The sequence below is a fragment of the Egretta garzetta genome, unplaced genomic scaffold (assembly GCF_000687185.1).
Source record: "Egretta garzetta isolate BGI_Z169 unplaced genomic scaffold, ASM68718v1 scaffold536, whole genome shotgun sequence".
NCBI lineage: Eukaryota > Metazoa > Chordata > Aves > Pelecaniformes > Ardeidae > Egretta > Egretta garzetta.
The window spans coordinates 1,138,642-1,164,571 of NW_009260068.1; the positions used below are offsets into that span (position 1 = coordinate 1,138,642).

General features: G+C 45.4%; 2 protein-coding genes across 8 annotated transcripts in view; both read right to left on the reverse strand.

The window, feature by feature from the left end:
- Positions 1-23,593, reverse strand: part of OIT3 (oncoprotein induced transcript 3) — a 31,313-nt gene extending 7,720 nt beyond the window's left edge. The window contains exons 1-7 of one of the 7 annotated variants that reach the window (XM_035896652.1): positions 23,513-23,593; positions 21,962-22,098; positions 16,455-16,654; positions 12,458-12,832; positions 11,874-11,984; positions 7,876-7,998; positions 4,649-4,771 (exon numbers count right to left, since the gene is read on the reverse strand). In XM_035896652.1, the coding sequence (XP_035752545.1) occupies positions 4,649-4,771; positions 7,876-7,998; positions 11,874-11,984; positions 12,458-12,832; positions 16,455-16,518 (796 nt within the window). In that variant the 5' untranslated portion in view covers positions 16,519-16,654; positions 21,962-22,098; positions 23,513-23,593. Of the gene's footprint in view, positions 1-4,648; positions 4,772-7,875; positions 7,999-11,873; positions 11,985-12,457; positions 13,426-16,454; positions 22,099-23,512 lie in introns of those variants that run through there. The other 6 variants (XM_035896651.1, XM_035896650.1, XM_035896649.1 and 3 more) reach the window with 6 other exon arrangements.
- A 4-nt stretch (positions 23,594-23,597) lies between these two features.
- The window catches only part of MCU (mitochondrial calcium uniporter), a 103,741-nt gene continuing 101,408 nt past the window's right edge, over positions 23,598-25,930 (reverse strand). Inside the window, 2 exon segments of the mRNA XM_035896677.1 lie at positions 23,598-24,101; positions 25,280-25,396. Coding sequence (XP_035752570.1) covers positions 24,024-24,101; positions 25,280-25,396 — 195 coding nt within the window. The 3' untranslated portion in view covers positions 23,598-24,023.

Sequence of the window (25,930 nt, forward strand, 5' to 3'; positions counted from 1 at the left end):
AGAAAGGGCAATCATTCATATACTACATTTATGATACCGTCTAACCATTGTAACCCAACCACCTATCCTACATTCCCATCTACACAACCCAAACCTCCTGAGCTACCGCTGCCCCGAATTCTCCTGGCACAGCAACACCACAAAAGACGCCGCAGACGACCGCTATGCTTGCAGCAGAAACTTAGCTATGCGGTATTTCCAGCTGTACTTAATACTCAGCACAGGTTTGATAGATATCTCTTGCACTGGTACATCCTGGGAAGAGCCTTTCCCAGATACGGATATCAAATTCACAGCACCGCAGGCAAAGCCATTTTTTATCAGGTTTTACATCAAACCCAGAACATGTCAAAACAAGGCAGAGTAATTCCATATAGAAGCCCAGCTAAAATGGAAGCACCTCAAAATGCCATAATAATATCTTTATAAGCAATAAACCCAGCTCTGACAAACAAATCCGATTAGCTCACTCATTCCACCTCCCTCCAACCTTTGAATTTTAATATGGATCTCCAAGTGAACTTTTTTTAATTAAAATTCCATTACATAAGAAGTGGAGAAAAAACAGAGATTGGACAAAATGAAAAAGGAAAAAAGAAGAAATAATCTTCAATAAAAAAGTAATTGAGAGATATATATACACACACACACACACCTTGAGTGTATACATATCTATTCAGTTAGATACAGGACAAGTATACTGGTGCATATATTCTGGTCTCAGCCAGAAAAACAAAGCCCCTCCAGAATTTCCATTTATCATATTTTAACATCATGACAAAATTTGTTGCAAATATACTAGTTCCCCAAGCTTTCTATTAAAATTAATTACAGTCCCAATCCTTGACATTCATATAGTTTCGATCAAGTTAATGATATAATCCAGGATTCTGGATCTTGGATACAAGGCACACTGCTAAAACGAGTCTTTTGCCCCCCTTAAAGAGATTCTCATGTCCCAGCTAAGGTATTTGTAACAGCTACTGTGTACCTGCAGGGAGTACTTTTTATTAAAAGATGATCTTTTCAAGGTGATATGCTAAAATGTATGCAGCGTGCCCAAAGCAAGGCGCTCTCATAATGACATTGCTGGGTTAGAACAGAAAATTAACGAACTAAGAATTACCTTAACTTTTCCTCCACCTGCAATAGAAGGCAAGTGGGAATAACACAGGATGTCAAATAGCAAAGCTCACGAGGAGCCAAGGGGCTTTGAGAACCCAGTGCAATGCAGAGATGAATATCCAGAACTGACTGGCTCAATTTGGATTTAAAGCTTCACTGTCCTAATGACTCCTTGATGAATAAGAAAATGTAATGCTTTTATAAAGGTGTACTTCAGGGCAAGAGAGTTTGGGTCCCAACTGCGATCCTCCGAAATTCAGACCCAATTTCATTCAGGCTATCCCTGTTTCTAAACGTCTTAGATTGGCAGCAAGGGGAAGAAAGAGGAGACACCACTTAAACCTCTGCTCTGGCACTGCAGGACTTGTCTGTGGGCACAGAAACAAGTGAATGAAACCGGTGAGCAGATCCATTTTTGATTCATTGCTATTTGGGAAAACGCTCTGGGAAACTCCTTATACTAACCACCTCAGAGTAACTGGGAAGGTAACTCATACCACTCTGGACATCTGTACGCAGAAGAGTAATCAACACTGAGAACAGCGTTTCAGTTCTACCAATTTACCAGTGGTGCTGGCAAGCAGAGAGACTGCCTGCCTCAGCGTGATTCAGCTCGGAGCAGGCCCGATTCCCCCAAGACAGGCTGCGCAACAGCAGCATAGGGGGAGCCGAAAAGGACCTGGCAAGGTAGCCGTGACTATATGCAAACAAGATATTCCAGGGCACGTGATGATTCCCCACGGCCAGGACCGAGATATCCAGCAGAAATGAGTTATCCTGGGTGCCAAGGAATCCTTTTTTAGTCACAACTTCTTGCATCCGTTCAGAGAGCTGCACCCTCCTGACTTGCTCTCAGCACCCACCTCTTGCATCCCTGCCCTGGGCTCACCCCCGCCAGCGAGGCTCCCGAGAGCCTCACCCAGCCTTTGCCAGTCAAACGTTTTTGGTTCTTCACCCTCGTACACCGCAGAGCAACCTGTAAGTACTGGGAAAGCCTCCTCGTTACCACTTTAAACTGCTTTGCACCAATGCCTGAGAGTACCCTGACCCTGGTAGGAAGCTTCGGTGCCAAGTCCAATGCTCATTTTGCTGTCTGCTATTGTTGGCACCATGTTCCTTGTCCAGCCTGTGGCTTCTTCCTTGGCCTTTCAAAGTACAGCTGCTTGGAGCAGGGGTTATCTTTTTGCACAGACTGCTCAGTAGAACAGGCTCTGTGGTGCTGGGGGCCCCTGAACCCCTGCTACAAACACAAATAGACTACACCATGGTACCCTGCGTAGCTGCACACAAGGTGTGAGGCACGGGAGAGGGGAGAAAAGCATTTCACCACCACACTGCAGAAAGAGGTGGGGTACTACGATGGTCTGCAAAATTCCAAGCATTTTGTTGCCTGGTATCTTTCTGGGAAAACTGTAGCCAAGGCTGTGATTTCTGTGGAAGATTATTAATGTTTGTTCTGAATGCAAAGATGGTGCAGGGGAGGGTTGATAGGCTGCAGAACCAATTGCTTCAGGCAACGGTGCCTCCCTGCACCGTTAATTGTACCACTATAAACCTGATTAGATGCCATAAAAAATTGTGTGGTACAGTTCCGAATATATTGTGTCATATCTGCTCAAAATTGCAGATCACTGCTTGGGGCCATAAATTCATGAAATGCAAAAGAAGCAGCTATCTTGCTTTATGAGATGCCGTATCCCAAGCCCCGGCTTGGCACCCGGCAGTGCTGCTGCTCTCATTAGCAGCCTCAGAAGAAGGAGAAACACTGGCTGGGAAATGCACGGCCTTCTAACCCTGCTGGGGTTGCCTCGGGGAGCCAGGAGTGAAGAACATTGCTCTTTTCTGGCCTTCATCCATCAATCAGACCTTCAACCAGTAAGTATAATCACAGCTCTTGGAAATCCCCATCTCCTTCTCCCCACGTGGCTCTGCTGGAGCAGTAAGCACCACTGAATCCCAAGTGTGCAGCGCTCATCCCTGAAAACAGTGCCCGGCATTTCTAAAAAGCTTAAAAAGCAGAAATTTTGTCAAGTAGAACCATTCCAAGTTCCTCTCTGAGATATACCTGCCCTGTTGGCCACCACAAAGTTTGGATCTGTTCCTCTAACTGATGTCTGGGCACTTTGTAACACATCAGCCTACAGGAGATTCTGAGCACACCGGGTAACACCAGCTCATCGGTATTATCTAAAGCCCAAGCAATAAGCACAGGACAGACCTGCTTTTATTGCATTTTAGCTCCTGCTCTGGCTATGGCCCAAGTCCAGCCCATTAGCAAATTCCCATGGAAATGTCTGAAAGCAACCACACAGGTTCTTCGTGGGCTCACCATGGCACAACACAAGCGGAGAGCTACGAGGTCTGTCTCTACCAGGGCAGTACCGTGCTTTCTCAAGCTTTGTGCTGAGCCTGACAGGTCTGAGAAGCAGCCAGGCAAGTCAGATGAGGCTTACCAGAGAGGACTGCTTCTGCCTTTTGCATGCCCACACAGCTCTCCTCAAGACGCAGTTTTGACTGCATGTCCCTTCAGCAGCAGATCATAGTAGACAACTTCTCTGTAAGACACAGGCTGCATGATGCTTTCAGCACTGCAGGGGCTCAGATGGCTGTGGGATTATGAGGACCAGAAGATTCTTGGGTGCAAGACCTGGATTGTTAAGAAGTCATTGCATGACAAGCTACGAACGCTCTGCTTAACTCTCAAAGCCCTCAGGAACTTCTCCCTGATCCTCCGCTCCCTGCACTCACTGCTACAGAGCTGAAGTGATCCCTGGGAGCCTGGTTGTATTTGCAGGGGGAATCTGGCTCAGATCTTGCAACCCAAACCAGGGAATGTTTTTATTCCGTGTGCATGATATAGGTGCAAGTGAGTTGGCAAGAAGGACTCCCTGCACACAGGAATGGAGTTCCAATGGAAGGTCTTCCAAGGATAACATTGCCCTTGCCTCTGTGCAGCAGAAGCAGCAGTCAATTTTCAGATGCTATCTTGGGCACTTTTCCAAGGGACAGCAGAAACACCTAGTATCAGAATGACTGCCCTGCTTCAAGACATAGGAATGCTTACTGGAATGGCTGCCGAGATATTTGGGGCCAGAAAAGGCCTTTCTCTTTCACCCCATTCTTGGAAGGGACTGAACCAATTTAGTTGAAATTTTAAAAGCCCAGTTTGAAGCATGGAAAATTTCAGTTCTAACAGCATAAATTTGTCAAAGGCATACACAGCTGAAGCAGAGCAATATAACGGGAGATGTTAAGCAATCTTAACTGTAAGTGAACACTGCCAAAACCGCCTTGCGATACAAGATGCACCCTTCTGGGTCCTGTGTCTCTGTTCTCCTGCCTGGTAAAAAGAGCACTGTCTCCTGGCTCTCAGTTTCCTATGATCTGTCACTAATGGCAAAGCTCCATTAACCAAACTGGAAAGGACAGACTGAGAGAACACAACACAAACAAGAAGAAAAGTTCCTCCAGACATACTTTTGGCTTCCGGGGGCAGGGGCTGTCAGGGATTTTGTTGACCTACCTTGGCAAGTGTGGTTGTCTTCTGACAGAACAAGTCCTCTCGGACATTCGCATTGGTACGTGTCTTCCACTTCAATACAGGTATGGCTGCAGCCTCCATTGTTATTGTGACAGCCTTCGATTTCTGCAAAGGAAAGGAAAATCAGCATGCCCTGCTCCTCAGGCAGCCGCGTGGCAGCCACGCAGGCCCCAGCATATACTCCTGGCTGACTAATGAACAGTAGACCCAACACAGAGCTCAAAGGCAACAGCACAGTGAGAGCTTGCTTCCAAGAAAATGCAGAGGAAACCTATTTTTAATTGTACAATCTCCTGTGTTTGTCATTTCACCATGACGTTAACAAGGAAAAAAGCTTACAAAATTAAATCATGTACTAGAACTGGCATACATAAGAAGGCTGAATAGGCAATCTTCAGCTTGGCCTTCTCTAACTTCTGAGACATCATCTTTACGCTAAATTTTTATGTTGATTTTACTTCAAAAAGGTGGGAGGAAAATCCTCTTAAAACATCTACCATGTGGAAGTGTACTCACTCCCTTAGTCATCACCAAATTAAAGCCCTGAGATGTGCAGAGGAGGTGTCTTGGGGAGGACAGACTCACAGGTAGCCAGCTCCTATTCCCACCAGGGAACACCAAAGAGAAGATGATGCGCTCTTTGCCTGTGGGTTTCCCAGCTGTGGGGGAGGTGGCCGTACTGGATTCCTGCATCCCCTTCTTTGAAGGCTGAGGATGAAACTCTGTTGTAGGAATTTGTTTAGCAGGAATTTTGTTAGTTTGCAAGTTTTAGGCTTAGAGGTTGGCTACCCTGAGATGCGTTATCACAGGGACAGAACGACACAAGCTCACAGTGTAAGGGCAATTCCTCTCCTAATTTTCCCCCGTTGTAAAGTACAGAGGAGAGAGGGCATCTGTCATGTCTTTTCTTACATCTCTTCTGTTCAGGTGAGGCAATTCTCTGAGGATCTGAGTTTTCATGTAAAATGTATTCCTAGCCACTACAGCCGCAGAAAAGAGCCCAAAAGGTCACCCAAATACAATCTGAAGATTTGAAAATCTAAGGTAAGTAAGGCCATTTCCAGTTGTTGTTGGGTTTCTATTATAAAGAAAGTAACAGAGTATCACGATTGTTAAAAAAAAAACAACAAACAAAACCAACCATCACTGCTTAATTTTTTAACCCTTTGGGTTGAATGCCACTAGATGTTCTCAGTAAAACAATGATACATATAATATAAACAAAACATAAATAAAAAATATTTCTCCCTAAGCCAGACATCAGAAATAACAGTGTGGTTTTCACTGGAATGTAAAGAAAAGAATGGAAATCCCATACTCAACCTTACTCATTGCATGGAAAACAACAGCCTGAATGCTCCACGGGAGTCAAAGTAATGGGTAAAGCACTGTAAGGGAAATTTTGAGATGCTCTTAACCTTGCTCAGGCTCACCAGCTCATGTAAACAAGCTAAATCTCTTGCATTTGTTCTTTTTAGCAATAGCTATGAGGTGGCTCACAAGTAAATCACATACTCTAATGGCGCACAAAGCCGGGGGCACATCTTTAGAAATAAAACACACTAACAAGACTGTAAAATCCCCAGCAGCAGTGTTAAACTCATGAAAAGCACCATCCTTCTTACAGAAGGGGAAATTAAATGATATATCAAAGGCCCTAAAATCCAGCTTCAGGAACAGCAGAAACAAACAAGTTTCCAAGCACAGACTATTCTCTTCTCCCAGGTAACGGGCGATGGGACAAGGGGAAACAGCCTCAAGTTGTGCCAGGGCAGGGTTAGGTTGGACATTGGGAAAAATTTTTTCACCAAAAGGGCTGTTAAGCATTGGAACGGGCTGCCCAGGGAAGTGGTGGATTTCCCATCCCTGTAGGTATTCAAAAGACAGGTAGACGAGGTGCTTAGCAGCCCTGTCAGAAGAGTGCAGTGCTCAGGAATAAAAACTGCCATGTAGCAGAGCTGGTTTAAGTGACAACACACCAGCTCGATGCTGGGTATGGAAGGGACAAAGCCCATGGATCGCTTTTGGCCCCACGCAACTTAACAAGTACTTGAGGAGCACTCTGCACAGCAGCTTTCCCCAGGGAAGTGTCATTGTCTGGATGAGTGATGTTTTATTAACAGAGCTCTGAGAGGAGATTTTCACACAAGTCAGATGAAACGTGCTTTGGTATCACAGAGGGGGAAAACAGGGACAAAAACTGCAGCTTGGAGCCAATCTGTCAGCGAACCATAAAGAATGGTGGAGTCCAGCCCAAAAACACAATAGCAATCCCTCTCTCCCTGCACCACAGATGTCTACCACATAGCAGCTAAGGTAAGGTTGCACACAGGCTGCACATGTATTCAGTTCTGGCAATCACGTAGCTCAAAAGCGAGGCGCGTCTGTAGCTATTACTCTTGTCTGAGGCCCCACAGTACCTGTGAACATACAACACAGCAGCTTTGCCTGCGAGGGGCCACGGTGCTCTTCACAGCTGACCACAGAAAACATCAGGCACAAGTCAATTTTTGCTGCGTTTTCATATTTCTGCTCGAAGATGTTTGTATATTGTTAGTAACAACAGATCAAACCTGTAATTTCATATTTAAGCCCCTGCTAAGCTACCAGTTTAAACTCATCAAGGGTTTTCAACCTGGCTGTGCCACCGCTGGGAAGCAACTGTAGCAGCTGCACACAGCAGAGCCCACAACTAACTACTTAGAAAAAGCAAACAGTCAAAATGCAGCCCAAATCTCAAACCTAGCTTCTGTTTACAGACCGGCAGCCCCTCTCCTCAATCTCCATTCTGGGAGGCTAAGCGATGCTCATATTCTAGTCTAATGTCATGACATTGCCCCATACCTAACGCTAGCTGTGCTCAATCTGCCCCTGCACAGCTATCGTACAAATCTCCAGAGGCAAATCCCAGCATCTCCAGCAATAACTAGTTCTGTCTGGACAACCAATCTTCCAGATCCACTGCTGCCTCTCCCCCCACGGAGATAAATACAAGCAAATCCTAACAGAAATGAACATGTCAGGGAGAACAAGGAGCCTCCTCTCTGCTTGATTAGAAGGGTATTTCAGTAACAACCCCACTGGCAAGCACAGAAGTGATACGAGTGACATTTAATCCCAGCTGCAAGGAGCCAAGAGAGAACTAGTGCTGCAAGGGAAGGGGAATGATTTATATCCTTTCCAGCAGGCTGTGATAGCTGACACCTCACCTTCACAGGTTTTCCCGTCGGTTCCCAGCGTGCGCCCGATCCCGCACTCACAGCGGTAGGAGTTCTTCAGGTTAACACAAAACTCGCTGCAGCCTCCGTTGTTCTGCTCGCATTCATTTTCATCTGCAAAAAACCCCCACATAGTCAGAACTTGCCTCCCAGTAAACACACAGCTAGCAAAAAGGGGCTGCTAGGTGGGAGTGCTGGTCAGGCCACGGACTGGCTTTCCCCTCCTCGTGACCTGGATCAGGGCAACAGACGAGTAATCCCACTAAATGCTGAAGATCAGTAGCTACTGATGGCAGCACAGTGTTTTGCCGTGCTGTGTCTAATTCGGGAGCAAAGCAGACCTGAGGGGAAAGACAGCATACACACATTTCAGAGTAAAGATGGACACGGTCCCACTGGGAAACTTCCAAACCGGTTGCATACACTGAGGAAGTTCATGTTTTCATTCATCTTCTCATCCTAAACTATTTCACACTCCACTCACAAAGACATTAAAATGAAGTTAACGTGACTTCACTGCATGGTAAAACTAGGTGAATACCAGAATCAGTCAAAAATAAACCCTATCTATTTTTATATCCCACCTGTTACTGCTACACTTGGCCAACTATCCTACAGCAGCGGTAAAGGATTCAACTCTTATTTCAAAATAAAGACACAAGAATGAAAAACAACTGTAAGTATATAAATAAACCTGAAATCAAACCAAAACATTTTAATGAACCCCATGAAACTTTCCCAAGAAAAGTCACGTTATGAGAAATGTCATCGTTTCGGCTTCTTGCCCCAGCTCTGGCCGCTCCCTCTCCCGGCAATTCTTGCAGAGCAGAAATGTCAGCTCACCATGGCAAGAGCGAAGCAGGCACTGGTGCCACACAGGCCACCCCAACCATTAGCTGCTCAGACACTCCGCTCCAAAGATGAGACAAAGAGCTTGGTTCTGAGCTACTCTCCCTGAGGACTTGGCTCCTCGTTGCCCCACGAGGCCCCTTCCCGCTCTGCTCCTCCGCAGCCCCCTCCAGAGCCGTGGCTCCTACGTGTCCAGCTCAGAAGAAAGAGGAGTGCCTGAGCTGGCATCCCACACTTTCCGGAGCAGACTGGATAAAGGTTGCAGAATAACTTGGTAATAGGCCTGGACTGAGTTTTTAGAACCTAAAGCAATTCACCTACACAAATAGTACCCGTGTCAAGTTTCCAAGCTGGCTGCATTCAGCTCTAGATTAGAGCCCTCCAAGGTGCTAAGGGTCTTTATTGAGGAAAAAGCACAACATATGCTTTTGAATCTCTCGGTAAAGCTCTGAAAACTCCATTTTAAAGTCCCTCTATGTCTGTCTGCTTTTTTTCTTTTTTTTTTTTTTTTGGAAAGGGACTTTGTTCGCCAAGATTCTCATTCTTCTGTGCACAAAACGTGAATCAAATAGAGAGGAGGAAACAGTCCCTGCTATTGCTGAGCCACAAAACTAACGATTTCTCTTAGGCAGGCCAGAATGCTGAGGTTATCAATCAAGGTTCACATGGGATTTTACCAAAACAGCTGAGAAGTTATCACTTACTAGATGTCAGAAGCCTAAAACCAAAAAAAAAAAAAGAAAAATACCATTTTAAGAGACAGGTCAGAGATGAGCTCTCTTAGGTATAAGTGGTCCCACACATACGTAGTACCCGCAGCTTGCAGCTGGTGGTGGTGTCTCCTACGAGCGACATGAATTGAGTATTTTTAGCCAAAGAAATGGCTGGTAGCCTCTTTGGGAGGCAGGAAGCACGTCCAGGAGACACACACAGACATTTCCCTTTTCACACACGCAGCAAGCTCCACACTTTCCCTTCTAACAATAAAACTAAAGCTGCTTAAAAACAGAGGGTGAAGAGGGAAAGGGCTAATGGCAAAGGCATTGGAGATGCTGTTAGAAGGTCCTGGAGCTTGGCTTGGTGAAGAGCTGTACCCAGCAATACACCTTGCCAGGCCTCCAAGTTCTACAACACACAGCAGATCTGCCTCTGCTCTTCTGCACCAGTGACAACCAGCACTTTTGGGACACAGACTGGTTTTCTTGAGTGGGTTGGGAGAGTGCTGAACTGATCTTAATCATGGCTTAGTCCAACACGGATCCCGGTATTCAAGAGGTCAAAGGCAATGCACTGAGTTGGTGGGTCCATGATAGAAAGCTGATAGAAAGCAGGCCTAATCTAACCCCTAAGTAACTCTGAAAATGAAAATATAACTTAGGATCAGCAGTTCTGCTTTGGGATTCAAATCATAGAGTGTACTGAAGTCAGCCTAGCAGAGGGAGGTTCGCAGACAATGCTGCTTAGCATTACCGCAGCATCTTCAGCCCCCCTCTTAGGATGAGCTGGGAAAGGAAGAGTATTCTCCATATAGGAAAGGCTAATCCAGATTTGTTTGGTTTCTCTGGAAGGCTGGCACGGTCGCTCTCACATACGTGATCGCGCAATTACTCAGCACAACAGCAAGTCGTTAGAAAGATGAGTGAGCCGTACAACAAGAGAGGCTGCAGGCAGGTAAACCACCATGATTATTACAGCTGAGGGGTTGTGCCATCTGCTTATCATGAAGAGAAGCAGCAGTGCACAATTCCTGCCCAGCCTGGCCGGGGGGGGGATGAAGGCAGCTCCGGCACAGGCAGTCAGGCTCAGGACTCCAGCACGCTTCCCTGCTGCAGGAAATCCTTTCCAGTGAGCCTGCCGCACATTTATTGAGTGCTGGTGCTTGTCGAGGGCACTTCTGTGCCCAGAAGTCTTGCAGAGAAGCAGCCAATAGATGCTTTTAATTAGCTGAGAGCGCTAAGTCAGCCACTCAGCTGCAGGGATGCGGAGCAGCTTTAGCAAAACCATTCTGTAGAATCGGTGTGAGCAAGTATAAAATCAACATCAGAAGGGTAAATCTGCAGCAGGGCTAGGCTGCCCTCTCCACAGGTTCTAACAACCGTGGCCCCTACCCTGATGCCCGCAGACATGAAGAAAGAAACCACCCACGCCACCTTGGTCAGCTATAGTCCGTATGGAAGAAACTCATCTGCCACGCAGCCTGCCAGGCCAACTCAGCTCTCAACTTCTCCATCACATCAAGCCTCAAAGACAAAGATGAGATTCCACTTCCCCCAAACACCAGTACCCCTTCCTCCCTCCACGCCACCTCTTCCTACCCATTGGTGTAGCTCTGCAGCTCCCCAACAGCCACCCCTTCCCAGCTCCTTGCATTGCCCCGCAGAGCATTTTCTTCCGAAGACCTCGCAGCCCAGGTGCTCTCCTCCCAGCACCACACACAACCACAGCCGTCCTCACCTCAGGGGTTCACGGGCATTCCCTCACAAATCCCTGAAGCCCACACTCCCAGCTCTGCTCTCACAGCCCTCCACCTCCCTCCCGGCTATATTAGTCCCTGCCAGCGCAGTCACCAAGTGCCAGCCCCCTGACTACCACCTTGCCATGCTGCCTAGAACCACTCGGGCTGGGCTGTGACCTGCTCTCCTCAAACCCCAGGCCCTGGACAATGCCCCACAGTGGCAGTAAGTATGGGAAGCTTAGCGTGTAGCCCTACACCAGCCAGCAAAACTTTTCTTGGAGGAAAGAGGCATTCAACAGAGCGGGTGAGAGAAAATCTCAAATGACAGGCTGCAGAGCCGTTCCTGAATACCAATGAGTCTGTACCGTGATCTTGCAAAGAGACTCTGCTACTGACAGCGAAGCTGCTGCCTTCAGCGGCTGGACCATGCGGAAAGCAAGGCTAGCTTCTGTACACGCCTAGCTCCAGCAGCACCAGAATGCACTCAGTCGTGGGATGTCGTATCTCACCCTGAGGAACCATGTGCAGAATCAAAGACCCGTTCTAGGCAGCACGGGGGAAAAACTCCTCCCAGAATACTTTTCCTGTTTTATACTGCTTTGTGAGACAATGGAGTGAGATGAGAGCTACAAAACAGAGGGGAAAGAAAGCATTGGTAACTGACACAAGTTATTTCCACCCTTACCAAGGCATGTCTGTCCATCAGGTCCTAGCGTTGTCCCCAGAGAACACGTGCAGTCACTGGTGTCCAGGCAGGAGCCCTGGCAATCCACCACATCACAGATGTCATAAAAATCTACAGCACAACAAGAATTTGTTAGCACAAACCACTGAGCGTGCACCTAAAATACTGCATTTTTACCTTCAGCTTCACGCCCTACGTCTAGTCCATCAGTTACAGACCTAGCCTACATTAGGAAAGCTGAAGAGAAACAATCTGGTTTAATTACTGTAAGTCAAAGATGCAAATTTTGGCTTCTGTAGCATGCCAAGACAAACCACAGGGCCCAAGAGAGCATTAAATCACCGCAGACAGGTCAGCTACAGAAGATTTCCGCTAGCTGAACACAGGCTAGAATTCACAGAGATGAAACAGTCTAATCGATCTCTTATAGACAGGCCACCATCTGCACTGCATCACCCGACACATTTCTGGGTGAGAAAGCCAGAAACCAGTCACCACCCCTCCCAGGTATATGGATGCTCGCTACCTCTCCCATGTCACGGGGATGAAAGGGTTTCAGAAAAGCAATCTCGGCAGTTACTTACGTCCACAGTATGCATGGAAACAAACGCTAGGCTTGCTTAAGTGATACACGTAGTACCCGCCCGGACACGCCTTGACGTCAATCGTGGTATTCCAAAGGCAGCAGTTCCCATTGAAGCTGGCACAGGCTTGGCGCGGGACGATGCCATCCGACTCTCGCGGGTGGCTGCCGTTCAGCCAAATGGGCGCATGGGTGCCGCAGTGGTTCTCCGGGATGCAGAAGGTAGGCATAGCATCGCCAGCCATGCCAGTGAAGCGGTACCACTCCCCGTTGATCTGACTGTCGCACGTTGGCTGGCCGTGGGAACCGTTTATCTGATGATCCGTGTTCCTCCAGGGTTCATTCAGGCTGATGTAGGCAGAGCAGGGGTCCAGGGCTGAGACACACGGCAAGAGACAAGAGAGAACGTCTGGTAGACATCAAATCAAGTTGTTGACTGGTAATTGCAAGGAACACCAAATAACTTTTTCTATTTTTGACTTAACAGAATCATAGTGATAGATAGAGATCCCCGGGGAGGAACAGTGATACCAGCTAACTAATTGCCTTGGAAAATTCTGACAGCTCAGCTTAAATGTCTTGGAAGATAAAGTAAATTAACAGAGCTCTTACAACATTATACAACAGTCTGACTTGTTGTTCAGCCGCTGTACAGTATGACGGGGGAGGGGGGAATAAAATATAAATAAACCTGTGGTCCAGGGAGTGATTTTGCCATAGGAAATATGTTCTGGGAGCACTGGATCAAGCCTAGGACATCCACCCTTTGGTCAAGTGCTAACTGACCACCTGCAAGTCCCTCCTGAAGTCACTGTAACTCTCCCACGTGCCTTAGAGAAGAGGACCAGACTTCAAACAGGTTATGCAGCCTCTCTCAAAATCCATCCATAGCCCACGTCAGCCCTCGCAGTTGAGTTGCCATAACCACAAGCCAGAGATCACCTTGCAAAGCATCAGTTAAAACGTGAACTGCAAGATATGCAAACAGGAATGCTACGTTTAAGGGGCACAGAAAGAAAATATCCCATTTCAATTATTAGACCCCTATCTAATTTTAAGGGATCTCTAAGCCTAATTTATCAGCTCCTACTCACTTCAGGGTAAAATTTTAAATAGCTAAACATAAGAACTGCTACCCCAGGTCACAATGCAGTTGATCTATAGCCTGTCTCTAGATCTATAGGCTGTCTTTAACCAAGAGCATATGCTTGGAGAGGTGAGGTAGGGTCTCTTACCCTGCTCCAGTTACCTGGGGTTTTGTTCTCCACTCTCTCCCCTACAGTACACTAACGCCAAGGTGAGCTGAAAGAGATGCAACTCAAACCCACGCACTCTGTAAAATTCTGCAGTGGGGCAAGATTGAGGTGGCAGCCCCTTGTATCTAAAGATTGACTTAGATGTGACCTGGTCTCCTTCAGAGACTCTGTCCCCACTTCCCTTCCCACCAAATGCTAACCTACGATTGACAGTAGCTATGTGTGATGTTGCTGCTTCCCTGCATCTGAAACAGCTTCTCCAAATATTTTTATTTATTAACTTAACATCTAGAGAGCATGAAGGTCTCAACCAGGAGCTTCTGGGAAGCAAAATGTTCAACTCTTTATGCATTCCTTGCAAGCCCACAAAACCCTCCTGACCTCCACAGGAGCTCAGGTGTTTGTGAGTGAAGTGAGTGTTTGCGAGGGCAAGATATAAACACATGGAGCTCCTGGTACATGCATGTCTGTTCATGCAGTGCTCAAGGAGCATGTCCCTTTTCAGAGGCCTTCATGAACCTTCTACAAACAATTAAAACATAAGAGTACCATAGGGAGGAAAAAAAAAAAGAAACAAAGCGTTCATTACATTTTCAGTCTTCTCCTAATTAACCCTGATTTGGCAGCTTCCTCACTAAAAGTCCAGAGGTTTCATTTTCTCTTATATTTAATACCTGATTAAGCACCACTTACCCGTGACTACCTATTCCCTATCAAGCAAAATGAATGCTAATGCTGTCTTGAGTAAGGAAAATTGATTACCATTTGCTAGAATTAGGCTAATAAAACCAATCATTCTGATTAAACACATCTCAGACTGGAATACCCTCTACTTTCCACACCACATTTCTTTTTAAGTTCTAAATTGCGCTCTCTGTTTTGTTTAAACAATAGGATGATGCTATTTGGGTGGGGGGAGACATATTGTTTCTATTAGAATGCTCCAGACACAAACGAACCTTCTTGGTTCATTATTTTGATTCGCTTCACTGACTTTAAAGTAGGAACTACAAACACTTCAGAAAATGGACTTCAAGTCACCCTTATTTAGCTGGATCCTCTGTAAATACCTGTCTTGCTGACATGCTGTCTTGTACCTTCTCGCAAATATAATATCTCTCTTGACAAACGTCCTTACACCATCCTCCACATTTTGGTTGGCCTCAAATCCAGCATAAAAGGCAAGGGCAGCTGCTGTAGTCGGGATAGCGCTGCAGAGCTGCACGCTGGCACGGGGAGCACAAGTCTGGGTTACAAAGGGAATCTCTAGTGCCATAATTCACGAGATACGCAGAGGAGCAGATTCACTCCCTCTGCAGGCAGCCCCTAGCCCTGAGCAGCGGAGGGGGAAGAGTCAGCAGCAGCACTGTTAAATCTCATCCTCCAAAAACTTCCTTGACTTCTTGTGATGGGAAAACGTGGGTCCTGCCTTTGCACACAGCTGAAAAGAGCTTCCTCCGGGCTTCCCTTGGTATAACTCACTTGGTTTCCACAAGATGATTTGGTATGGCCTTCGGGTGAGTCACTGACTAAGATGAAAAGGTTTTTGCAGTGTTAAAAGCCCAGTGAGGTGAAGCGAGGAATGCCCCGTCAGCTTCCCAGCTGGGCAGCACCAAAAATACACACACTCTCATTAGCTTTCATCTAGTATAATTAACTTTATGAAATATCCTTCGTAGACCGACTCTGAACACATTCATCCAGGGAGACAACATTGTCTCCGAAACAGGCAGGAGATAATTTAAAGACAAAATTTACTGAGATGAACAGGCAGCGGCTCAGAGGGAGCTGGAAGAAGGCATGCCAGGGGAATAGGGTAGCACACCCTCCCATCTTTCATTGCTCCGAGAGCTTCAGGAGGGAGCGGAGGGGAGGCAGACCAGCAGAAAAAGCAGGCAGTGCTCTTTTGATCACCGCAGACCCTCACGCCACCCTCAGACTGCCAGGGCAGCTCCAAGCCAACCTCCCTGCAGACACCAAGCAGTCTTTGGCAGCACGGTTTACTGAAAACTAATTTGAGTTTTTAAGAAAAAACTCCACAAAAATACAGAAGCCACCAATCAACTTCTCATTTCTTCTCCCCAAAGAACCAAAGCATGGGGGTTTCGCACAAGACGTATAACTGTCTCCCACTCCCTCTCTTTTTCATTTTTCTTGGCTCAATTTTTTTCCTCCCCAACACTTCCTTGCATAGCCCGAGCAATTCAGCCTGACAAACATTAGCTATGAAGTAAAGCTTTTCAATTTGTAATCTTGATGATATCATTAGTTCTCTAGTTGACATGCTAGCATATATATTGGATGACAAATCAGGCTCTAGCAAGCATTCATAAGCCCACCATTCTGCAGAATGATTAATCCGGCGAGTATTGTGTAACCAGAGGTCTCCGCTCTGGCACGGCTAAGCAATGAAATGAGCAGCACTGCATTATGACACTAAATTCAGTTAACATTTGTCAGAGAAGCGGGTGAAAAGGTAGCATAATATCTACTCATCGAGCCTCTCCTCCAAAGGGAGAGGAAAATCCCACAGTGTCTTGGCAGCAGAGATTCTCCCAATATGGGAGCCTTCAGGCTCTGTGACAGAAAGATCTTTCCAATTGGAAAGAATTTCACATCACCTTCAAAGAAAAAGGATATTTCTTGTGTCTTCCAGTCTTTCACCTAAGAATACCAGGGCTCAGTATGAACCTTGGAGATGGCAAACAGAAATAAGCTTGAAGGCAATGCCTCTTTACTCACCCATCGAAGACACTGGCTGCAACTGGATGATGAAGCAGATACAGAAAAACAAGTACTGGAACATCCCACTCAGCCAAGGAGCAGTTACCACTCAAGTAACAGAGGCTTGAAAGCCCTTGCGCACGCTGTGGCTCTTGCAGCCGCCTTCTCGATGCAGCTTCTGACCCCAAGCTTTCTGAAGAGCAAGTGTGGTAGCTCCCCTGGAAGTTTATCAGAGGAAGAAGCTGAAGGGATGTGGGGTACAGCTCCAGCCTTGACCTCCACAGAGCAGCTCTGCCCCTTATTGACAACAGAGATGTACTCACTGATCAATCTTGTTTTTAGGACTCAACCCGCTATTGTTTTCTGGCCTGACTGCCCCACAGTGACACCTCCACTATCTTATCTGGAGAAGAATTCTAACCAGGGGACACCCGGACATCCCGAAGGGATGGAAAAGAAGAACAGATGGGTGCTTGCTGTTATCTCTGCTCCTTCCACAAGTCATACGACTTCATGTCTCCCCATCGGCAGAAAACACCAACTAGAGAGTCTTTAACTGCAGGAAATAGTGGCCAAAGGAGGAGAACTGATCCTTCCGAGCAGAGATTGCAGATGAGTGCTTGGAGCAGAGCTACAATGGGAACATCAGTCAAAGTGAAGGACTGCTGTCCCATAGGGAAATAAGCTGTTCCTACGCTACACAAAGACCCATTCCACTCCCGATCACGTAACCCGCCTATTGCAGCGAGCCTATCAAACAAGGCAAATAAAGACATTTTTCTGCAGTAGTCTTATGATCTCTGTCTTAAAAAAAAAAAAAAAAAAAAAAAAAAAAAAACAAACACCAAAAAACCAACCCAACAATCAAGAAACCCAACAGTACTGAATTAACTTCCATACAAAACTGAGTAATTAAGGACCTCTGCCTTACCAGTTCAAACCAAACTAGGTTGAGTTGCAGGTCATAATCACGTGCTCTGGCTGTAGATGAGATGCAGCACACTGAAATCTGTTCTCCACTAAAGTAAACCAAGAGCCACAACTAGCAGAGAGACACACCAAGGACAACATGAATAAGCAGAAAGGGATCTTCCCTCTCGTCCTGCTAGCTGCTAACTTTGTTTTTTAACATATATACATCTACTGGTCCCTCCCGGCTTACAGGCATAGTTCTCCTCCTGAAAATCACCTGCAGGCAGAAAGCTCTCCATCAGCAAAGAGTACAGCTAAGCCTCCAGTAATTGTACAAACAAGCCAGCATAGGCATTTCCCCGTTTCCTTTGCACCCTGCATTTCTGCAGCAGACTGGTATAAGGAATAGCGTCAAGGTTGATGTGCTAGCTTCAAACCCCGGTAGGAAAAAATGAGCTATGTTATTTTCATATTGAGTTTGCGTGAGACAAAGAGTTGGGTATTTGCTCGCTTTGTAGGGACTGTACGTTATAGAAAGTTCTCAATGGCCTCTCTTTGTCTGGGTGCTCCCCTGGCAGTGAAGTGCAATATGCTGCTCTGCTCCACCCCAGCAGAGGGTTTGGTTTTTTTTTCAGTGGTGAATGACTAGGGAAGAACAAAAGAAGCTTTATAAATGACTGCCATTGCTCCCACCACCACCACAAAAAAAAAAAAAAAAAAAAAAAATCTTTGTGCCTATATTGTGCTGACAGCTGTGTAGTATCAGAAAAGTTTTTTCAACAACAGGAAAGGAGAACAAATTCACTATGCAAAGCTAGCAAGGCAGATAACCCTCAAAACGTGATTATGTGAATTCCCAGAAGAGAAACTAAAATTGAACAGAGCATAATACGGCAGCCACAGAAAGTTATACTTTGCCATTTTCATTGAGAGGTTGAGTCACACTTAAGAACCTGTGTAAATAAAACTGACAAGCTTGAATTGAATTTTCTATTTGTGTTAGAAGTGCATGTATTTCTCTGGACCATTTCATTACCAGCTGCTTTTACCTTTATAGGTGTTAGATTAGGCCTGACACTAGTAATGCTTTGACAGTTATATGTGACTGACAACTAACAATTAACATCGGGAAATGAACTGCATCATGGCAGTTTTGAGCCTCAAAGGTGTCCCAAGCAGGCCCCATCAAGTTCTCCAAAAAGGATTCAAGCAGGAGATGCCCCAGCATTCCCAGAGATAACGCTTTCCCAAATCACCATAACATTCAGTTCAAAGAAACAGTCTAAAGCTGGAGGAGAGTCAGTGCGCTGCCTCTAAACGTTTTTGGGATCCACAGGAAAGACAAAGACCACCTCAGTCTTCTGGAAGAACCACCAGCAGAGGCAACTCTTCCATCAGCGCTTTCTCTTTGCTTTGCAAGTTATTCGGGTGACATACGTAGCTCCAGTTCCCCCATAAACAATACTAGGCTGTATTAGAATAGGCCACCACAAATCTATGCCTCAGGGAGCTGGAGTAACTATTCCCAGGAGGGGAAGAGGAAAAAAAAAAAAGCAAACAAAAAAATCTTCCTGCAAACAGACCCTCTGGGAGAGAGAATACAATCCTAATGGATTAACTCTAGATGCTGTAGGGCCTGCACTCTCTAGGCAGATCTGGCAAATCTGTTGTTCCTGACCACCACTTCCCTGTCCCAAAGATGAGCAAGCCTGACTTCCCAAGACACAAGAAGCATCAGGATCAAGTTAGCATTCCTTAAAAACAGTCATTAGTATGTGTTAGCAGACATGAATAGGGAAGGCAATGTTAAAATAGAGGGCTGTGATTTTATTTTAGTACACAAGAGATGGGATCTTCTAAACCTGCTGCTATCTAAGCCTGGGTACGTCTATTCTTATTGCAAGAAAGGATGCTAATTTTGCAGGTGGCAACCACACTTCTTCCCCCTCCCAGAGATTTGGAGGAGTTTACCATCCTCACACAAGGAACTGAAATTCTTCAAAGCATTGGCTAGGCTGGAAAGCTTCATACCGTTTGTAATGGACTACCAAATAAAGATGCTTTGGTGCTTGCTGAAGCTGGCCTTGTCTTTGTCAAAGCCACCGCTCGACACACAAGTGTGTGAATAAGAACTCTTGGTGCAGGAGTAGCCCCCGCAGCCAGCTGAGAAGGAGCAGGCGGAAGGGCTAATCAGCCCTTCCTGCCCCTGAGAGAGAGGAGAACCTGACACACACGACATGATCCCCGTCTACTGTTGATTTGAGGATGTATGTTCACAATGAGCCTTGACAGGCTGCCGAGATGGATTGCGTGAATGTCAAGGACTTAGAGATAGACCTTGTTGCCGTAAACAACTTGTCCCAGGACACGGGGCCAATGGGAAGGGCTGTTGAGACCAGGGAGCGAACTTGAGTTTGGTGAAGTATGAGCAAACTCAACACAAGAAAAAGTAAAACACCAAGATGCCATTAAAATCAGACAAGTACGTAACTTCTAGTGAAGAGTAGCAGTTATTTCCTTTCCCTTGGTGGAGCCTTCTGATGCAGAACTTGGGTGTTTTGAGAGCATTTTTCCACGGGTCCTACAGAATCCAGTGTATTTTCCATGATCCTCCATTTCTAGATGGAGGAATTAGGGCATAGACAGCTTACCCACAATTGCAAAACTGTAGTCAGTGGCAGAAACAGGAGCAGGACCCATCTTTTACAAGTTCACAGAGCCACAGTGACACAGTGAAACACCAGCTTCTCCCATAGTTCAGGGCTTAGATATACTGCAAGTTTAATTTCCATTCCTGAATTTTACTTTTCACCACTATTAATGTCAGTATAGAAATAAACCTGATTTTTTTTTTGAAAGGGAGTAATTGGAATCTCTTGGGATAGGTAGAAAAATACTTAAGATCTAAAAATGTTCTTCCTATGTGAAAATAAAGTCATGTAATGCTGCACAGAGGAAAGCAGTTTGTATTTACAACTCCACAAGAGATCAAAGGAAACGTTCCTCTGGCTGAGAAAGACAGGGCAACTTGGCCAGCTTCACTCAGCTGACATAGTGCCAAGGCCTGACAGCCAAGAGCAGCTTCAGAGCATCATGCAAACCCTCTTAGAGCCAACATGGCAGTGTAAGAATTTGCAGCAAGGTGATCACCATCACTGCCTGCCAAGGTAGGAAGGGTTACAGGGGAAAAGAAAAAGGGTTTCTTCTTTGCTCTTCAGGAAAAAGGAGTCACGAACACCTCCCCTAGAGAGGTCTGCAAGGTATGGATTCGCAGACATGGCAAAAAGGGAACCTAATATGTTTCTCCAGATAATTTTGAACTTTGCATGTGTTTATTTGAAAGCTCCCTCACAGAAAGAGAGGAAATAGAGATTAAGCAAAATTTGTAGACAAAGCAGCATCTGAACACTGCAGTGCACGCTGCTGTTTGTCCTTCGCAGGGTGTTAAGAATGCAGTGTTACATTAAGATGCAGGTAGCACTGCCTGCTCTGAAAGTGCTGCCAGGGGGACAGGACCCTGTTACCTGCCTAACTCCTAGGCATGAAATAGCCACTGCAAGAGAGTTTGTTGATGCTGATATACCACAGCGTATATCAGGAGAACAAACACCACCCCTCCCTTCAATGTTAGCATTCAAGGGCAACAAAAGCAGAAGCACCGAGATTCGAGTTTGAGGTTTGTGGCAGGTCAGCCACCCCCAGCAGAGACCACACATGCACTGGTGGTGTAGAGAGGAGCGAGACAGCAATCTTCCAGGGGTACAGACTAACAGGACCCACCGGCCAGCCCGTATTTCAGGCTACAACTGTATACACCTTATTTTACTCCTTTTCCCACATCTTCTCTAGAACAACATGAAAGCAGTGTGCAGGAACAACTTTGTCACACCATTTTCTTGCTTTCAAGATAAGGATTGTGGTGCTAGGTGTCAAAGTCTTCAGTTCTCCTGGATGCCAAAATGGAAGACGACTTATGCAACCGTTCCAAGAAATTTGCCTAGGGACGACAGCAGCTCATACGAACACAGCAGCAGGCTAAGGGCTGCTCGGAGGAAGAGGGTTTGTCAGCACTGCCAATCTAAAGTTCAACAGTGATTTAAAGGTAGGTCGCAACGACTAACAGCTTCCAGCCCCTCCTCCCTGACTTTAAAAAACACAGGAGAAAATTGGCTGATTTTAAAACTGGCCAGTTATGGATTTTTTTTTTTTTCTTAAATACAGTCAGCGGACATGATTAAAAAAAAAACAAACAACTCTTCTGGCACCAAATGTCTCATCCTAACATCCCATGAAGTTAGGACAAAATACAGTCTGCTGATTCCCAGAGTTAATGAGCAAACAACAGGTCATCATGACAAATCAAACCATGGTTGCTCAAAGGCCCAGAAAGTAACAGAAGCTTAAAACTCGAGTTTTCTTCCAAATTAGAACTTGAATTCAATATAGAAATACACTGATCCCACGTGGTATGCTTTTAGGTTGCTAGGCATTAAGCACCCGTGAATACTCTTATCCTGCAACCTGCCACGTGTCTCCAGATTTTGTCAGCCTCCACATGGAGCTACTATGCTGGCCAAACAAAGGCAGATCTTTGTTAGACCAAACATCTCTACCTCACCACCTCAACTGCTCCCGAGATCCCTGTGTTACGCAGCTAGGCACGGCAGCAAGATCTCCACCCAAGCTTCTTCAGGAAAGCTATTATCTGCATCACCACGGCCTCAGTGATGTAAGGTCAAGAAGAAACAACCTAAACAAAAAAAAAAAAATGGAGGAAACTCAGGAGACAGCTGCCACACATTGAATATTCTCTTCTCAGTTGGGGAAAATAACGTTATTCGAGAGCACCAATTCAAAAATTGAATAGTTATTTATTGTTCCAGAAGTACATTGCTCTTTTATACATATTTCATAAATGATACAGGATTTTACACGTTTAGTTTTTGTGTGGGTTTTTTTTTTTTTTTTTTTCTAAAGAAGGACTTTTCTCCATGCTCCCTCCCTCATCCCAAACACACACCAAGGATTCAGCTTCAGGATTGTGTTCATTTTTCTCCCTTTAAAACTCACCACACAAACAGGATAAAACAGATAAAAAATAATCACACAATATAATTAAATTGAAAGACAGAGGAAAAAGGGAAGGGGGGGAACCTAGAAACATGCACCCATTCGGTCCAACATGCCATTGAGTGAGAAGAGGCAGCAATCCCAGCTGTGTTTCCACATCTGCAAGGCACCTGGCGTCTAGTTAATACTGATTTGTTTTTTTCTTTCCTATTTTTTAAAACATGGTTCTTCAAAAAAAAAAAAATCAGAAGCCTCTTTCCATGACACAGTGAGGAGTAGTGAAAGATCAAAAAAGCAGCCAGCTTTTCTGTATATAAAGCTTAGTGCCCTTCTCCCACCTTCATCCTGTCTCCACAGTATTTATCAGCAGGATGCTAAACCAGACTGACCTGCTTTGAATGAAGAGATGTTTTATCTGCTTAGAAATCAGCCAGCTTTGGCTAGAAGAGAGGGCAATGGGTTGACTTTCCTTCCTCTATTTCTTTTAGCTAAGAACAAGAGATGTCATTAGCCACTCCTAAGAAATTCTGACCTGTGGGCGCAAAGTTCATTTAAAGCTACTTAAGTCAGGGAAAGTGCTAGAGAACTGAAATAGTTCTGTGTCTTGCACTGTAAGAGCCCTGGGCTTTCAAAAAGCCTCTGGGCAAGGAAAATGCTTTGACCATATATGAGACCTTTTAATCCATTACACAAGCAGTCAAAGATCAAGTTTAATTATTCCATGTTCCAAAACTGTTCCTTTAAGCAAGAGTCATGATTCTGCAACAGTTTCTTTCATAATCCTTTAAACCTTCATAATTTCATAGTCCAGGTGGCTATCAGATTTGGGGTAGGAAGAGGGGAATCTCCCTCCCTTAAGACTGAATATAAAAAAACCTCTCATGCAATGCTGCCATTGATTTCTAGAAGAAGCTCAAGGGCATCGGGACGCAAAGTTTATATAGTTATTATGGAATAATCCAAAATATCAATTATCAAATGTCCAGAAGAAAACTCGTTCCTTCTCCCACTTGGCTACAACCAATCTGTGCTACAGATAAGCAAAGGAGGAAGTCAGTGGAGCACATGGGGTGGGCTGGGAAGGGGAAGCTCACGGTTTTCCAGTAGAAAGCAGTCTTGTAGTAACTTTATAAAAGAGACCAGGTCTGATCAGAAGTGTGCGTGTTAATGGCGGTTCTTTTTTTTTTTTTTTCCCCTTTGTTTTGAGAGAGAAAGAGAGATCTGAATCAGGTAAAGGAAAATTTAAAAAGCTAAGCAGGCTGCTGGTGTCTTATCAAGAGGCAGACCCTGCAAAGCTGGAAGAAGACACCCCTACACCCCAGCATGACATTCTTTTCATGAACCCCCCCAATCCTGTATTTGTACACAATTGCCATTCAGACAGTTTTTGAATGTGACTATTTGCCAAGCCCTTTTCAGAACTAACATTCCACAATGTCCCATCTTCAATTTAAGAGATATCCCCCCCTGCAGTCCTTTGTCTTGATTAAAGGTAAAAACCCCTCCACCCCCACACCACCTCCCAGCTTCCACCTGCAATGCTTTAATTAAAAAGGCAAGAGCTATGAACAGGTTTTTTGCCGGGGTTCAGAGCTTCTTTGCTGATCAGTCCTTTTCATCAATTTGCTGGATGGGCAGGTGAACCTGCAGCGGGTCTCGAAGCCTCTTAAGGTCCAATTCTGCCTAAAAGTAAAAGACACATTATAAAGAACAAGCTCCCAATACACCTTCCCCAATACCGTTCCCCTTTACAGAACAGAAAGCTTTTCAATTATTTCCTTGTTTTTCCTGTCGTGAAGGGAGGGGTTCAAAAAGTAAAACAAAGTCACAGGCTCGTATTTGGAAAAAACATTCTCGGCACCTACTGAAAGACATTTGCTCTGTACTTCTCTGAACTTGTCTACATGCAGCCACTTAAAAGGAATATGGTAGGGAAGGCCTGATCACCATAAACTCACTGGGAAAAAACAAACTGGATTAATGGGAATGGTTGATTCTAGAAGAAAAGCTCCATGAAAATACAGCCACCCAAGGGTATCTGTATTCAATACAGCATGGGAAAACCCAGAGGTCTTGCAGGGGTTTCTCATGAAACCAAGAGAGCTGAGCCCTGACCTCCCTCTACTGCTTGCACAGCTCCTTCTCCAAGGCAGGGGGACAACATGTCTTGCCCTGGATATCCCTACACTGTCATTTCCAGAGGAATAAGGAATAAACAGAGAATGATACAGGGCAGGGAAAAAGAATGTGGTAGCTCTGCTTTTTCTGCTCATGCCATCCTTCTGCAGAGAGGCTCTCAGAAACACAAGGGAAAGATCTCTATTTGACTCCTCCGTTGAACAGATCCCACAACGTGGACAGCCTGCCAAAAGGGTCCGTTCTCCAAAATACAAGAAACCTGCCCCCATTGCTTCTAACAATACACCTAAAATCTTTGAACATGTTTTCCAGGACTGCAACCCCATGCACTGAAATGCTATGTCAGGAAGACACGAACTGAATGGATGCAAGTCTTCATCCCTCACTAAATCCATCTGGTGTGTAGGAGCTGAGAAGAAAGGAAATCTTGAATTAGGCTCCTCTGAGGCATGAAGTGCCTGAAGCAACTCAAGATTTGCCAGCAGTTTCTAAGAGGCCCTTACAGATAGATACAGGCAATCGTTTCATGTTGCTTTACACATCCAGCAGCTCTATTCCTGGGCACATCAAAGCCAATTCAGTGATTGCACTGGGGCTGTGACAAGAAAACTGGCTGAAAACTTAAGATACATCCATTCTTGTTTGAGGTGCATCTATTAATAGCAGCTAAGAACTAGCAAGCAGTAATTTCTTTGTCTTATTTCTGGAAAAAATCTTGTTACCTGAGCAATTGCATCCTTGAGTTGATTGTATTTCTCTAGATCAAATCGTGTCTTTTTGGCTCCTTTATGGAAAAATAATAAGTACTGTCTGTCTCTGGCATCTGGATAAACATATTCCTAAGAAGAAAAAAAGGAGAGAAGATAGGACTAAAGCATCAATGGGATGCAACATGGGATACCATAGCACAGCACTTATGAGGTGTGTTTTGGGAGGATGACTGGTTTCTGCCAGTGAAGGCACAAGACCAGACAGCATTGCCTAAGCTCACCCAGGGTGATGGGGTGACCCCAGCCAGCAGCTAAGCCCCCACCCTGTCACTCGCCCACTCCCCTGCAGCTGGACAGGGGAAGAGACTCAAAAGGGGAAAAAATGAGGAAAACTTATGAGTAAAGACAAAGACTGTTTTAAAAGTGAAGGAAAAAAAAAACCACACCCAACCGTAAGAGTAATGCAAAAGCAACCACTCACCACCTCCCACCAGCAGACCAATGCCCAGCCAACCTCCAAGCAACAGCTACTTTGGAGAAAATCCCCCCTAGTTTATTGCTAACCATGACATTACAAGGTACGGAATATCCCTTTGGTCAGCTCAGGTTAGCTATCCTGGCTGCGTCCTCTCGCAACACCTTGCCCACTCCCAGCATATTCCT